We start from the raw sequence: 16,419 nt of genomic DNA, 5'->3' as shown, positions 1-16,419 counted from the left end.
TTTGATTGAATTTGCCTGTGTAAAGTGCCTTGAGATGGCATAGGCTGTGAATTGCCGCTGAATAAATAAAACTGTATTAAAATTAAAATTTGTCGCATTTTAATTACTTTAAAGCAAAGCAGATCAGAACAAAAGAACAAAAATCTGACCAATGTAAAAGGCAAAAAAGTTGGTATGCTGCAGGAACTTCATGTGATTTTTGTGCAAATCTCATGTCTTTGAGAATGAAATGAGAATGAGAGAACTGAACCAAGAGGGGAGCAACGGAGATACTCTCTCAAAACCAGCATGTGGGAGAGGGAGAGAGGGGGATGTAGGCTGAAGGTTTGCCAGTCGGAACCAGTCGCTCAGAGGAGCTGGATGTATGCGCACGGATGGAGCGACGGGAGGTGTGAGGATAGCGCTCTTTCGTTTCCAACAGAGAAACCCAGAAAGGCTCAAATTTAGGTGGCCGGAGGCGCACAGGAATGAACAGAAGGAGTGGATGGATGGTGGATGATAAGTCACCAGAACAGCGGTTCTGCTCCAAGCTTGAGCGGGAAGAGTTTGTGTGAAGTTGGGTCTTCAGAGACGCGCTGCGGGGTCCAGAGGGATGAAGCTGACCGCCGCTGATTGATGGTCTAAGGTGGTGCACTTTTAAGGCTCACCGACTCTGAACTGCGACTTTTAGTTGGACAGGACAGGTGCAGCCGCTCGATCTTTCTCCTTAATTTGGTTAATGTGAGGACCTCAAATATTGCAGGGGAAAAAACGTTAAAATCCCAAACAAGAACATTTTGATAGACTTGTTTTTTTTTTTATGTTTAACAACCCGATAACTAGTCTGTAATTGAGCCCGAGCCACAAATGTACCGCTAACATGCCACGGCAGAACAATTAGGGTGGATTTTACGCATCTGCCGAGGAATCTGAAAATGTGGGGGAAACAGACGCGACGATTTTCCAACTGCACGGGGGAGACCGCTTTGTAAACACAGAAGAGGAAAAGAAGGAGGAAGAAGTAGAGGAAGAAAAAAAAAACACTGACTAAAGGGACTGCTTTCATTCATTTTTATAAATGGAGCTGCGCAAATACCTGTTGTGCCTGAAGTTCGTCCTTCTTCTGAAAGGTAGGTTTTTCTCTCTATGTATGCTTAATATGTTCTTTTCTACCTTTTTTTTTTTTTTTTTTTTTTTTTTTTACATTTCTAAAGAATGTACCTGAAGACAGACCACTGATTGTTGATTCAGTAAAGCTGCGAGTGCACGTCAGTAAATTAAGTATAGTTTTTATCTTTCGGTAATTTGTTGAAAGATTCATTACACACAGACGGGTATATTTCACATGTTTACTTCTTTTAGTTATAATACTAATGGCTGACTAGACACATTCACTGACATCCTCCATAATGAGGGTAATCCACCTAATGCCATTGCTAATGGTGCTGGCTGTTTACTAGCACTCATAGAATCCTGTCAATGGAAAGTTGAGTGGAAGGAAAAAGTATTTTTGACACTTTTTTTTTTAGAGTATGGGGGTTGCAGAGTCTGGGGCAGAGAGGCACACAAATAAGGCTGCTTGAGGTCCAGCTTTAAGTTTCCAAATTGAGTAATGATTTGGGGAGCCATAACATGTGCTGGTGTTGGTCTACCATGTTTTCTCAAGTCCAAGTTCAGAGCCGCTGACTAATGGGGCACTTTGGAGCACTTCATGCTTCCCTCTGCTGTTGAGCTTAGATGCTGATTTAATTTTCCTGCAGGATTTGCCACCTGCCCACACTCCCTCAACTATGAATGCCTGTTTTAAAGCCTGTAGTTTCACTGTGCTTAATTGGCCAGCAGATTGGCCTGACCTGGTTGCGTTATAAAATCTTTGGAGTATTGTCCAGAGCAAGACAAAAGACAACAGACCCAACAATGCAGATAACCTGAAGGTCAAAGCAACCTGGACTTCATTAAACACCTTAGAAGAGCCGCAGACTGATCTCTGCGCCATGCTGCATTAATTAATGCCGTCATGGAAAATAAGCCCTGACCAAGTATTGAGTGTGCACACTGAAGAGTAGGTACATGCAGACAAAATTTTTGGTACCCCTTGTTTAATGAAAGGAAACTCATGATGGTCACAGAAATAACTTGAATCTGACAAAAGTTCTATGAAAATGAACAAATGAAAGTCAGACATTGCTTTTTAACCATTAAAAAATAAACTAATGTAATAGGCTTGGACAAAAAAGATGGTGCCCCTAGAATAGACAGAAAATAATATGACCAAAGGGACATGTTAAATCAAGGTGTGTCCTCTAATTAGCATCTCAGACGTCTACAGTCTTGTAATCAGTCAGTGGGCCTATATATAGGGCTACAGGTACTGTGCTATTTGGTGACATGCTGTGTACCACACTCAACATGGTCCAGAGGAAGTGAAGGACAGAGTTGTCTCAGTAGATTGGAGAGAAAGTTGTAGACAAGCATGTCAAAGGTAAAGGCTATAAGACCATCTCCAAGCAGCTTCATGTTCCTGTGACTTCAGTTGCACATACAGTATCATCCAGAAATTTAAGATCCATGAGACTGTAGCCAACCTCCCTGGATGTGGCCGCAGGAGGAAAATTGATGACAAATCAGAGAGACGGATAATAGGAACGGTAACTAAAGAGCCCAAAAAAAAACATCTAAAGAGATTAAAGGTGAACTTCAAGGTCAAGGAACATCAGTGTTAGATCACACAATCCGTTGACTTTTTAGCCAAAGTGGACTTAAATGGAGACCACCAAGGAAGACACACCATTGTTGAAAACAAATCATAAAAAAGCCAGACTGGAATTTGCCAAACTACATCTTGACAAGCCACAAAGGTTCTGTAAGAATGTTCTGTGGACAGGTGAGACAAAAATGTAACTTTTTGCCAAAAAAAAAACATCAGCTCTTTGTTCAGAGATGGAAAAACGAAGCATATCAAGAAAAGAACGCTGTCCCTATGGACAGTTACAGGAATCGTTTGATCGCCTCAAAACAAGCAACAAAATATTAAGTTAAGGGTACCATCAGTTTTTTGTACTGGCCTGTTTCATAAGTTTATTTTTTTTTTTTATTGTTGTGTTAAAGCATGGTTGAAAAGCAGTGCCTGACTTTCATTTGTTAATTTTCATAGGATTTTTGTTTATTATTAAGTTTGTCATATTTAAGTTACTCCTGTTGACATTGTGGGGTTTTCCTTTCATTAAAAGAGGGGTACCAACAATTTTGTCCACGTGTGTACATTTCTTTAAAAATAATTGTTTTCTCTTGTAAAATATTACTTTTTGAAATAGAATTTTAAGTATTTTACTAATTATGAGACAATAATCATTTTAATTAACAGGAACAGTTGAAATGTATCACTTTACGTCAAGAGAATCAAATATTTACATTTCAGTTTTGAACAAAATGCTCAAATAAGCTAGTTTTGCATGAGCAATAAATTATTTATTGAGATATTCTGTGAACTTGATGCAAAACAAAGATACAGAATCAGTGCTGGCCTGAGGGATAAGCTAGCCAAGCCACATCTTAAAGTTCAGAGGACAGCTCGTACCCCACCAATATGCTTTAATTTGCAGACAAAATATTGATCTTAGATGTTTAGGTTTACTTTTAAGTTTGTGCGAATATTTTACAAGTACCACATTTTAAACTATGCGAAATTCTTTTACATTTACATTTGTTAAATATTTTCAAGAATGAACTTATGTGCAGACTGATCTCTTAAAATGTTAGCTTCTTATGTTTGTGTTAGTAGCTAATTCCTGCACATTGTAACTGCAAACAAATCCTAACAAATGGCTGAGAATTTTCAATGGTTGTTTCCAGCCAAGATACTTTATCATAAGAGCTTTTTATTTATGGGCCTATTTAAATGACTAAATTCATAAATACATTTTTGAGTTATTAGTTATGTTTAATGAACAAAGCAAAAAAATAAATAAAATAATCATAGATAATTTAAACAGCTGTTGGGTGTGTTATGGTGTCTAAAAGGGGTCCAAAATAAAATTCTGCTCAGGGCCTCAAACAATCTGGACCCAGCCCTGAAGGTGGTAAAGAGAAGAGAAGACATTGACCGCCCATTAGGGGTGATATAAACCAAAAATGTTATCATGGTATCTTATGGTATCTATTGTGATAAGAAAAGTGATTAAAAAAAGTATTTGCAACTTCATTTTCAGTCTTTTTTTAGGCAACCGTTTGGTTATGACTACTACTGCTGACAAATCCACACAAACACAAATGCCGTTCTTAAAAATATATGCATTTACAAATATGCTTTTTCAGAATGCAAGTGACATAAAAAGTGTAATTCTTATCACTGGACTGCACAAAGTAGCTGCATCTAATCACATGTTTGAATTTATTGATATTTATTGATGTTCAAATGTAACAAACAGGGGAGGAAATAGTAAAAATTGCAACAATACTGTCGATCATCATTAGTTGGAATTCACTGTTGTCATAATAAATTCTCATCATAATAAGTTTTTTATGATAATGATAAACATTACGTCAGATGTCCATCGCTACCGTCCATTGTATATATAAGGAGGACCTCCACGCTGAAGCAGCACCAATCAGTGGGTCATGGCACCTCGTTAAGAGACAACAGGCACCAACATCACTGTTACACGCGCCTCCCAGAGTCAGTATCCACAGCTTTTTCTCTGTAACATCAAACCACAGAGCTGACATTCCTCAGATGGTTGGTCATAGAACAGGCATGTACAGAAAAACACCTGGACACACTCCATGTGTCCGATAGATCAAACATGTGAGGAAGCGGAGGCCAGTAAACGAGCCGTTTCTGGTTCAAAGTTTCATCTTCCTGTGAATCTATCGGAGAGGGCAGGACATATTTTGTTTTAGTAGACAGTAGATGGGCAGATTTGAGAAATAGGTCCGAGTTCAAATTTTATGGCCCCATGACTTGGCCCTCACTTCAGACCTGATACTTAGAGAACGTATTAAACTTACAAAACCTTTTTAAAAGTCCTAAAATGTATGCTGAATGTATTTCTGATGGGAAATATGAACAGACAAGTGATAGGGGAGACAACTTTGACAGCCAACAAAGTGAAGACTTTAATACCTAGGTTCAGTTTAGGTCCACTTAACCCAATAGGTATGTTTTTGGACTGTGGGAGGACTCAGAAAACCCATGGAAGCACAAGGAGAATGTGGTGCACCAACTCCACATGCCTGCACTCTGAGTCGGACTCTGGCCTGTTTAGAGACAACACTGCTAACTGTTAAATTTAACAATTTCCAACGATGTGAATCAAGAAAAAGCCAAAAATGATGCTTAGCCGAGCTGACTTCCCACACACGTCTCCCAGGTCCCACCTTCACCATCTGTCATTGTGCACAAGCCAGTCACAGAGCAAACTGGTTGCTTTTGAAGTCATATCCAGAAGTGTAAATGATATTAGCTTCCAGTCCAGCCCAGTTTAACTTTATACTGCCACTTGGTTAGAAATGGCACCTTAAAGAATAAAAAAAAAAAAAAAAATCAGGTCCAATTCGGATCAAGTTAAAGCTAAAAAAAACAAATATGTACATACACTGTATAAAAAAATGCTTCACCATTCTTTCCCCACCAACATTAATATAGAACAAACTTCATTTCTTGGGGTGGTTAGGGTTACCAATATTATATGTATTTGCTGAATACCAGAATAATGAGGAAGAGGCTTTTTGTGGCCGTACCATGCATATCACCCAATACCTGCTGCAGGTAGTCACCAGCCCTATACGACACTGCAGGGATAAACAGCCATGGATGAAAGACGAATGGATGAATGGATGGATGGAAACTTTTCTAATCTAAACAAAGTAAAAAAAAAAATCTATATCTCTCATTCTAGTATGTAAGAAAATTGAAAAAAGATGATATATCTTTTCATGCAGCTTTTGTAAATATCTGTTTCTAACTGTATATTAGGATGAAATCTAAAGCAAGCAAATGATACAGAAGCACAACTTACCTACCTACACATCTACAGTCCTATTCAATAAATTAGAATCAGCATTTTTAAGAGGCTTGTTTGTCAGAGCAAAGGTACCTTTTAAGAAAAACCACCTTTAAGTCAGGATTAAACATACTTTTCATTAATTTAATGAAAACATTTGCTTTTTTTTATTGGTCTGATGCAATATTCTGATATTAAATGCTGTGTTTTTTTAATTAGCTGGGGGTGGGAAAAATAATTGTCAGAAATAAAAGCTTTAAAACATTATCGGTCTGTGTTAATCTATATAATTGAGTTAATAAAATAAATGAGCTTTTCAATAATAATCTCATTTATTGAATGTGTATAGCGAAGGGATTCACGTATGGTCCAGTCTATTGCGGTTTTTATCTCCTCTTACAGCTGACTGACCCCAGCAGCTGAGAGACCCGACCTCCCCGCTCAGATCAGCGACTCCCAGCTCTGCCACTTAAAGTCTGAAGTTCCTGTGATTAGGGCCTCGTGGCGCGTTCGTTTTCACTGTGAAGCGTAAACGCCGGTCGCATTAGGGCCGTCTAACACACCTCATTGAGCCGCTCCTGCTCGGCAGAAAGAACGTGAAGAAAAAGGCCCATTGTTGTCTGTCTCAAAACGTGTGTGATTGTGAGGCTGATAAGTGGTGGGTGAGCTGCTGTGAAGTAGCACGCTGCCACAAAGCGGAGTAAGATCAACAGGCCGATTTCTTTTCTTTTTTTTTGTTTTCTTTGCATGGGGGTATGCTGATTTTCTCAGTGCAACAAGTCCTGAATGTTTTGTGAAGCTAACCAGTAGACTCAAAAGTTGGCATTTGCAGGAAACTGCGGCGTAATTATCCACGCTGTGGGTTTTGTCTAGAAATCACAAAAAAAAAAGGAAACAGAACTCCAGAAACAATTACGTTACACGCTGGCAGTCAAACTTAGCTCATCTCATTAAACTGCATTTTTGGTTTAAATCTAGCATGAAAAAAAAAAAAGCTGACAGACTCTTGCCTCCCTGAACATTTGCTTTAACTTCTGCAGTAGCCTGCGTAGCTGCAGCGGCGGCGTTCCTGCCTCCGTGTCGTACTGGTGCATGTATGTGACTGAGTATGTGTGTAATGTTAATGGTTTTAGCAGAGCTGCCCCCGATGTGGACAGCAGGACTCCCATGTCTGTGATGCTTTCCTGAGATGTCAAACACAGGTGTGTGTGTGTGTGTGTGTGTGTGTGTGTGTGTGTGTGTGTGTGTGTGTGTGTGTGTGTGTGTGTGTGTGTGTGTGTGGAGGTGGGGGTTCTCCTGCTAGCCTCTTGTTATTTGCTGACTTTTATTCCCGCTCTCCACTCATCATCCGCCCCCGGTTCCCCGGGAGAGCGTGACAGAGACGGGAATAAAACGTGAACAAGATAATGGAGAGAAAAGCTGGTAAAGAGAGGCGGAGGACAGGAAAACATTATGAGTCAGTTGAAGAGAAGACACAGACACATCACTGGGGGACATTTTCGAAAACTAAGTTTGTAATCAAGCTGGAAAAGAAAGACTGGAAATCTTGGAGAAAAACGTTTTACTCTCAATATAGTTCCTTTAGCTTTCCCTTCCAATGTCTCTCTGAAGGCCTTTTATAGTTGCTGTTTGGATTTTGACTGTTTTCGTCTCGTTTTGGTCCAGTTCCTGTTCCTGACAGCATATTTTACATGGTTTGTGCAAGATGACGTCGTAGGTTGCGTGAGTGTCGTGATTTGCTGGGGCGGAGTAGATGGACCAGAATGCAGAAGTAGCATGATGACGTGATGAATATTTAATGATGAAAAGAATACCTACAAAGGCCAAATTTGTACAGGGCACCGGTGCGCACAACGGAGGATCTGACAGTGACGGGAGACAGGTGGCTTTAAATAGCGGGGAAGGACAAAGGGGAAATCAGGAGCACAGGTGAAGACAATGAGTCAATAATTATAGTGACAGGTGCAAGCAAAGAAAGTGAAGAAGGAAACAGAAATCTAACAGAAGCAGGATACCAGGAACTAATAAATAACGAGGTGGAACACTGAGAATAACTAAGAACCTAATCCAAAAGCACACAACACCCAAGGACAGCGACACAGGATACAAAGACCTAATAAGATATAACACTAGGAATAATAATGGAAGGCACGATCCAGCTTTGCAAAGTCCTGCACAAAACCCCAAGCATTGTGACAATAGCTATATTTACATGCACAAAATTCCATGATCGGATTATAATGTCTTCGGATTAAATAACCGAATTGCACCGTTTATATGGACATACAATCAATTAATCTGGAAATAATGTGCATGTATATACACCTGGCTTTATTCAGAATATAATTACTCTGACATACCCAGTTATCGAATTCCCCTAAAAAAAAACACAGAAGAAGAAGTACTTCTGTCTTGGCTAAACTACAAAAATAGTGAATAAAGCAATATTATACGAGTTTGTTTGTCTTCTGAGCGCCCAGGCTGGACTTGCACAATATTCTAATTACGGTTGAAATATTACTCAGTAAGCAACAATTTTGAGCTCTTTTTCTTTTTTTTTTTCCAAACAGAAAGGTTGTATCAGGAGCCCCCGACGGTTTTGGTTTCCGATGTATTTTGGCCAACGCGGAAATACGTCACGTTTACATCAGGCGCACTCGGGTCAGTTTGCCACATTCGCAATAATTTGAGCCTGACAAGTGTTTATACGCACGTTGATCAGATTATCAATCAGCATAAACACACCCCTCTCATTCAGAATACAATTTCATTCCAATAGATTTTAATCCGATCATCATTTTCCACTTACACACTAGATTAAATAATGTGAATTTAAAAAGCTGATTTAATGCTAGGTTGTTAAGAAGAAAATAATGAACATATCATAAAAGACTAAAAATACTGTGCAGTTATTAATAGATAATATGGCATATCCAGGTAAAAATTCTGTGTTCAAATTAAAAATAGGGGTTGGCACAATATTAAAGTCCAAGCAGCACGCTAACAGCAGGTATCAGTATTTGAGTTTGGCAGGGGGCTCCAGTTCTTTAACAACAACCATCAGATCATGACGTTCTCAGAATCTGGAAATAATGTCTTTAAAAAATAGGATCAAATCCAACAAAAGAGCTGACACAGAGCCAGGGAAAGGCCTCATCATCCATTTGGTCATCTAGTTTAATTTCTTCGAAAATTACCTTGTTTGCACTAAATCCTACCTTTCCAACTAAGCTATGGTTGATATTTTCCAAAGATTCAGCTACACAGAGAGAAGCCAGTCGTGCGTTACGGACAGAAAGATAGGAGCACATTTCCTACAGACCAACAGATGATTAGAGTTTAATGTGCAAACGCAAAACAAATTCATCTAAATTTTTCTGCGGACTTTACTGGACTGAACACATAAATTGGGGGGGGGAAGAAATAAAAAACTTCCTTAGTCTCCTTTGGTCTGAAGAGAAACTTTGAACGCCTTCTAGAAAGCGTCCCAAAAGCTGCTGGGACGGGAACATCCAGCAGCAGTAGCACCCAGAGTGTGGTTCAGCAAATCTGGACCTGGTTTTGGTTGATGTATGTTTGCCACCAGTTGTCACAGCAACGAGTGGCCAAAAAGCTGCTGGCACGGTGTCACGTATAAACCCACACGTAAATGGATGCAGAGCAGGAAGGACGGGGCAAGGCAAACAATGGTGCCGCTCTGAGAACGCGGCGGCGGGTTCTTGAGAAGAAGGACAGAACCTTGCGGTAAGCTTGTGTGTCTTCATGCGTTGGTTATAAAAGAGTGTGGAAAATTAAGAGCAACGTTTTCATGGTTTATATGAGAAAATGAATGGAAAGAAAGATAAAAGACAACAATTAGCATGAGCGGTTATTGGAGGGCAAATCTGAAAACTGCAGTTTTGTGTGAAGTTGTCACAATAAAACCACACAGACTTTTTACAGCAGTTTTTATGATATGGCTGATGAGTGTAAACAGGGGGTGGGGGGAGTAAATAAATGCAGAGACAGTTTAGATTTTCAGCCTGTCTGGATAGGAAAAAGAACATATAGTAGGCTTGTGTGAGCAGTCAGGAAAAACGGATGCTGAAGAGTTGGCAGATGACTCCGATTTTCACTGTCAGCAGAAGTAAGGCTAAATGGATCTGTCACTACGTGAGGACAATGTTTATAGATGCTGCGACATGTCAGACACACGTACTCAGAAATGAATAAAAATATCTGTATTTGTCATTACAATTGTAAATTCCAGTTAAACTTCCTGTGCATGTAACCCATCCCTTAGGGAGCAGTGGGTCAATTTTCTTTATTTCTGAGGAATTCTGCGCACACTTTTTTCTTTGTAATGGAACAGCTGGTAAAATATGAAACAGAAATCCATGTTTGTGTGCAATTTTTGCAAACAGCTAAATGGTAAATAAATGGTAAATGGTGCGGTGCTGCACAGTGCTGCCCCTCCCCCAGCTGTTGCTGGCTGATAGAAGGCTAGCACACGTCCTCGCTAACAAGAAAAACTAGAAAGAGAAACCCTTCTGCTTGGAAACGTTTTTGGATGTTAACTAAGAGAGCTCGACCCACCTTCTTTAGGTAGCACTGTTGTTGGTAAACTAAGAGCAGTATGTCTGTCCCTGACCAGATAGTCTGACTGATAAAACAACTTAGATCAGGTCGTTATAAATAAATAATGTGCTTGCATATACATTTCTGCACTTGCATCATAAGTGTGCATCCTGGAGAAGAAACGTATATGGATTTTAGTACGGCACAGAAGAGTGGCATTATGTGCATGAAGGGGCCTGCAGAAACCTGCTGTATTTTAAGCCTGAGAGTTTAAGCCTGATAAACAGCCATGTTTAATGGGGTTTTAATAAAGTTTTACAGTTGTGTGTTGCTGCAAAGCCAAACGAGTCAGGGCCAAAAATAATGAAGGTATTGAGGATGAAAAGCCAAAGATTTTATTGTGACCTTGTATGATATTTATAAATGTTTAAGGTGAATGATGAGATTGCCTCATAGATGAAAAACAGTGATGGAGTCTCTGGGAATGCAGAGATCGCCAACTCACCAGAATAATTGTTTGTTTAAAATAAAAGCAATCAGATCCTGTTATACATATATGTTTTATTGTTTAAATTTCGGGGGAATCGGGCATGTCAAAACATGGGAACCTCTTACCTAGTCATTCCTTGTTTTAGGTCAACAATGAAACAAGAAAACACAAAAAGCATCTATGAAAACCTTAAAATAATGGAATAAAAAGAATATTCTTTAAAGTCCTCAAAAATAGAAGCATTAACCCAAATTACACAATAAAATGTGAATACAGAAAAAAAATGTAAACAGTACCTCAAGAGAGATAAAATATTTGCGGTAAAAGTGCCCAAAATTTCTCCTATATCCACATTTACCTTCATTAAAATCTTTTGCTACCTATTATGAAGGCGCTAGAGCCAGGACAGTTTTATAGAGTCATCTTTCAAGAGATAATGAAACGATGCATAAGGAGTATAAATAAAAATCTATTTTTATTTTACATTTCATTAAAAGTGTCAGGATAAATTATTTACACCTTTCCCTGTACTGAATGGAAGAATTCTCTGTGGGATTACAGTAATCAAACCATTGTTGTAGCTGCTGTGTTTGCATCATTTCGCTGACACTTTTAAACACTTATCTTTGTTCTGGAGGGTCTCCTTACCATAACCCTAATCTTTAGCTCCCTCCATCAGATTAAAGTGATGACTCTGTCATGACCGCTTTAGGATATTACTTCCAGGCAGGTATGAATAATTTGGAGCTTAACTGTACATATAAGGCTGTAAGCGCACTTTGTTTTGTTGGGAAAATCAATTTCTTCGCTCAAATTACCCACTAACTCAAAAGCACTGTTCTACATGAAGTGGAGCCAATGCTGCTGGAAATCTCATTAGATCTGCAGGTGTTTGACTTAGAGTCAAATTGAATTGTGCAAACTGTAGGAATCAGACAAAGTTACTCACAATAACAGCTTGTCTTGAGGCAAATTATGATTGGTCGGAACAGATTTCATGCCCAACAGAACCGACATTCCCTGAAACACCTTTGCCACCACTGGAACTGCATTGTTTGCTTAGCTGAATTGATACATCTTTCTAGTTATGAGGCCCTGGTGAGCAAATCTGGACATGAGACAGAGGAGAAAACTTCATGCTCAACGAGGATACCAGACAACACATCTGCAAGGACAAAGTAGGTGGAAGAAACTGAAGTCTGTGAGAAAAGCAGGAGCAGAGATGGAGGAGAAACACTGACGGTATCCAGTTTCCTCCGTCTAAACCAAGTGGGATCCCCCTCTGATTGGCCTGGACGAGGTACATGAGCATTTTTGTGGGAAACTGCAGGAGCTGGTGCACCAACACCGCAGCAGTGATCTAGCCACGCCCCCCCCAGTTCAAATCACAGGGTGAGACTGAGGACGTTGCTGCAGATAACCATGAAGTTTGCCAGTTTTATTTAGAAAGCCTCCTCATTTCGTGAAGCGTTCAACACCCTATCTTTCAGGGCTGCGAATAATGCAGCTTGGGCTGGTTAAGTGTCAACTGTCAAGACTGGAGGAGGGCTTTATTTTTAGCTTGAGCTAAAAATAGTGTTCTTTGAAACACGCGTTGTAAGAAAATGTGTAAGAAGAAATACAGGGATGTCCATTACTGCTGAAATCCCAGGAAGTGTGTCTTCTTCAACGGCTAGTAAATGTTACAGACACATATTGTGTCCGTCTGATTATTTTTGATGCAGTTAATTAGTTAAAGATGAGGTTCATCACAAAATTTCAGGGAAACTCAGAAAGGACTCCCTTCATGGCGTGCTCTGAAGGTGCAGGGGGTAAGATCCATATACAGAGGCCTTAGTCCTCGACGCGGCTGACCCGGGTTTGATTCCAGCATGTCTTCCCCTCTCTCTCAGTGCCCCTTTTCCGACACCCTACGGCGTGAAGATAAAAAAAAACAAGCTACTAGTACTGTAAAAACCCATAAAAAAAGAGTAGAAAAAATAAAGACTTCCCACTATGATGGGAATATTTATAGCGACTTGCCAAAGCATTCATGCCCCTTGAACCGTTTCTCATTTTCTTACATTTAAGCCAGAAATATTTATGGTATTGGGGTTTTGCAGAGATGGGTAATAACTAATTATATGTACCTTGTAATTCTTTGGGGGAAAAAACGGTACTTGTGGTAGTTTTTACTGCATTTTCATAATATTATTATGTCGGTAGAGCCAGGGCACATCACAAAAGATGAGACGAGACGTTCTCTGGCAGTGAGTGGACGACTGAGGCAGGTATATGTTGGCCGGTGAACAGGTGAGCCGAGTTGACAGTAATTAGGAGCAACAGGTGGAGCTGATCTAGAGCAGAGTGGTGGCTGGAGGGAGACTGAGCTGATTGGATGATGGCTTAGAGGTGAAGGCTGGTTAAGAAAAGTCCAGAAAAGTCCAAAGCAAAACAAACAAAAACATAAATCATGACAGTTTATGGCAAGCTGAGAGTTCTTGTTTGTTCTCAAGCTTCGTTATTTTCTACCGGCTGATCCTACTGAGCCATTTTAGGGTCACTTGGACACACAGTAAACAGTACTTATTGTCACTGTTCAAGCCTACTGTAAGTATGGGTTTCACAAGTTTAACTTAAACATGTTGTTAGGAAAAGGTCCCTTCTGCCTTAATTTGTTATCTTGCAAATATGTTTATGTATATGTATTAATTTCTTCAATATTAAATCAGATATTATGATCAGGTACTTAGTACTTGAGAAGCCTTTTTACGAAATGCTTTTTCATCAATACTTTCATCAACGGCATTCTTCTTGCCACTCTTCCTAAAGGCCAGATCTGTGGGGAGCACAACTAATAGTTGCCCTGTTAACGGGTTCTCTCACCTGAGCTCTCAATCTGTGCAGCTCCTCCAGGGTTACTAAGCCTTTTGGCTGCTTCTCCGATTAGTGCTCTCCTTTTTTTTTAGCCTTGTCGTTGTCTGTTTAAGTAGACGTCCATACTAATTTTTGGATGACAGATACATTGTTCAGCGAGATATAATCATGGGATGTTGTTCTATAACCTAACTAGGCTTAAAACTTCTCCACAACTTTTTTCTCAACCTGCTTGCTGTGTTTCCAAGTCTTCATGATGCTGTTTGTTCACTAAGGTTGTTTATCAAACCTCTGAGGGCTTCACAATGTAGCTGTAATGATACTAAGATTAGATTGCACACAGGTAAACCTCTTTTAATTAATTAGATACATTTTCTATGCCCGTTGCACCAAATTTGGGGATTTGACAATAAAATTAATCAAATACAAAGTGCACACATTTTTGATTTCGAAAGCCAAAGGTGTCAAAATTATCCTTATTTTTTTGCCATTTTACACGTACCATTATTTGCGTGCCACACAAAATTTCTCCATAAATGAATTTAAGTCGAAGCATTGAAGGAGGAAGTTTCTGGAGAATCAGGACCTAAAATGTGCTTTACCCCAAGGCAAATGGCGCCAACGATATGCTGGAGCAAACATATCCATCAAGTGCATCAGATAAAGTGCACTAATTTGTGTCAGATTGCAGATGTCCTTGCTTTACAATCATAAAAGATCAAATCAGAGGCGTTTCGCTGATTTGCAATAACAACATCTCGCTGTATCAGAGAGAAAACAGGTTTGGCAATTTTAATTCAGTAAGAGGTGTTTATGTTTTAGTCCACTGCTACAGATGGTAAAGTGCACTTAATTTATCCCTGTGACTGATTCTTAAAATAAAATTGTAAACATTTATTGGATTTGATAACCGGCACATGCTGAGTAAGCAAATATATACTTGACTATTATGTGACACATTCTCTGCACATACAGAAACTTTTCTTGACCTTTTTTCCATTCTGATAATTTCTCATTATTTCTCTAAGGTGCTTCTTATAACCCTAAGGGAGAGAATAAGCACTGTTAAAGCACTATTCACTGGACTAGAGCATCATTTGGCAGTCCCTGTTCCGTGCTTGTAAAGCAATGAAGCAACGCAGCATGTTGCTTTTAAATAATTTATCTTTTGCAAGTTGCACTAAATACCAGTTTAGGCCAACTGTGTGTCTCAAACAGCTCTGGGCTTTACTAATCAAGCCTAGGCTGTAAATAACAAACATTTCTTTAGCTACACATTTATGGCTGGACATTTTTTATGCATGCAAAATAACTCATTTAAAGAGGGGCAAGCTGACAGTTGACGGGTGAATCTGCATTTTTGGTAGGATTTATGAATTAGATGGATCCAAAAACTCTGGTTTGGTCATGTTAGTGGTTGTAACTCCACTCTTTAAAAAAAAATCAGGAAATTGTTGCCTGAAAAATATCTTTTTATATGCATGAATAATTGATGTATCAGGGCACAAACTGCACAAAATCTCTAACTTATTTATAAAGGCTAAAGTGACCCCATTAAAACTGATCAATTTATGCCAGGAGGTTAAAATTAAAGTGAGAAATAAAGTCGGGTGAGTTAACGGTGTGAATCTTGAGGACTGTAACAGCTTGAAGCTGCATCAGCCACTGCAGACAAAACACAGCAATGTATGATTCTTAAGGGTTGGAGCCCATATCCACCACAGAGAAAATCCAACATGCCAGTAGTCCTCTCTAACTGTGAGTAACGTTGAAACTGCTGCAGCTGGAGGTATCAGTCCTCGGTTTACCATTCACCTGATTAACTTCTGGAACCTTGTTCTATTTTAGGGACTGCCCTGCGATTTAGTCCTAACAGCTCGGTGGTTTTCCCTCCACCCTGATGCTTTCTGTGCTCCACGTGTTTTTCTCCACTCTCCTACAAACTATGAAGGGAAGACTTGTGTGTCATAACAGGGAGCTCACTATGCTTCATGGTTTTTCTAACCCACACCCTTCCCTGCTTTGCTTCTCTCCTCCTCTCTCCTATCCCTCTTTTCCCTCTCACCCGACTCCCCTTTCATCAGAAGCCTCTATTTTCACTTTCTATTTATCATTCCAGACCTCTCATTTCGTTCCTTTCAATCCATGTAAAATACATTCAAAAACAACTCCATGCTAAGAGGATATTTTCAGCCATGTTTTGACTGTTGCAGGTGGTTTATGGTTATTTCAACACTAAAAATTAGGTTGGCATTCACACTTAGAAAAGGGATTAACCACAGTGTTCAACAATGTTTGGGAATAGAGGCAAGAACACAACATTACTTAGACATGTAGGTGAAAACATGTGAATATAGTGGTAGAATGAGAGTAGATATGTTTCAGAACATAACTAGACATAGAGAACGGGTTGCAGAGCAATGCACGCACATTTCTATGGGAGCTATATAGATAACTTCAGAGGATGTAAAGTAAAAGCCTCATCTCTATAGAATCTCTATAGGAAGCACTTTTTCCTCTGCACTGGAACCCTTC

General features: G+C 39.5%; 1 protein-coding gene across 1 annotated transcript in view; it reads left to right on the top strand.

Moving 5' to 3' along the window:
* Window positions 1–324: 324 nt before the first annotated feature.
* Window positions 325–16,419, top strand: part of itga10 (integrin, alpha 10) — a gene marked incomplete in the record, with an annotated part of 43,247 nt that continues 27,152 nt past the window's right edge. The window contains 1 exon segment of the mRNA XM_036134391.1: window positions 325–1,109. Within this exon segment, the coding sequence (XP_035990284.1) occupies window positions 1,058–1,109 (52 nt within the window).

This window comes from Fundulus heteroclitus, chromosome 3, assembly GCF_011125445.2.
Source record: "Fundulus heteroclitus isolate FHET01 chromosome 3, MU-UCD_Fhet_4.1, whole genome shotgun sequence".
Lineage (NCBI taxonomy): Eukaryota > Metazoa > Chordata > Actinopteri > Cyprinodontiformes > Fundulidae > Fundulus > Fundulus heteroclitus.
This window is presented reverse-complemented; position numbering and strand designations above follow the sequence as displayed.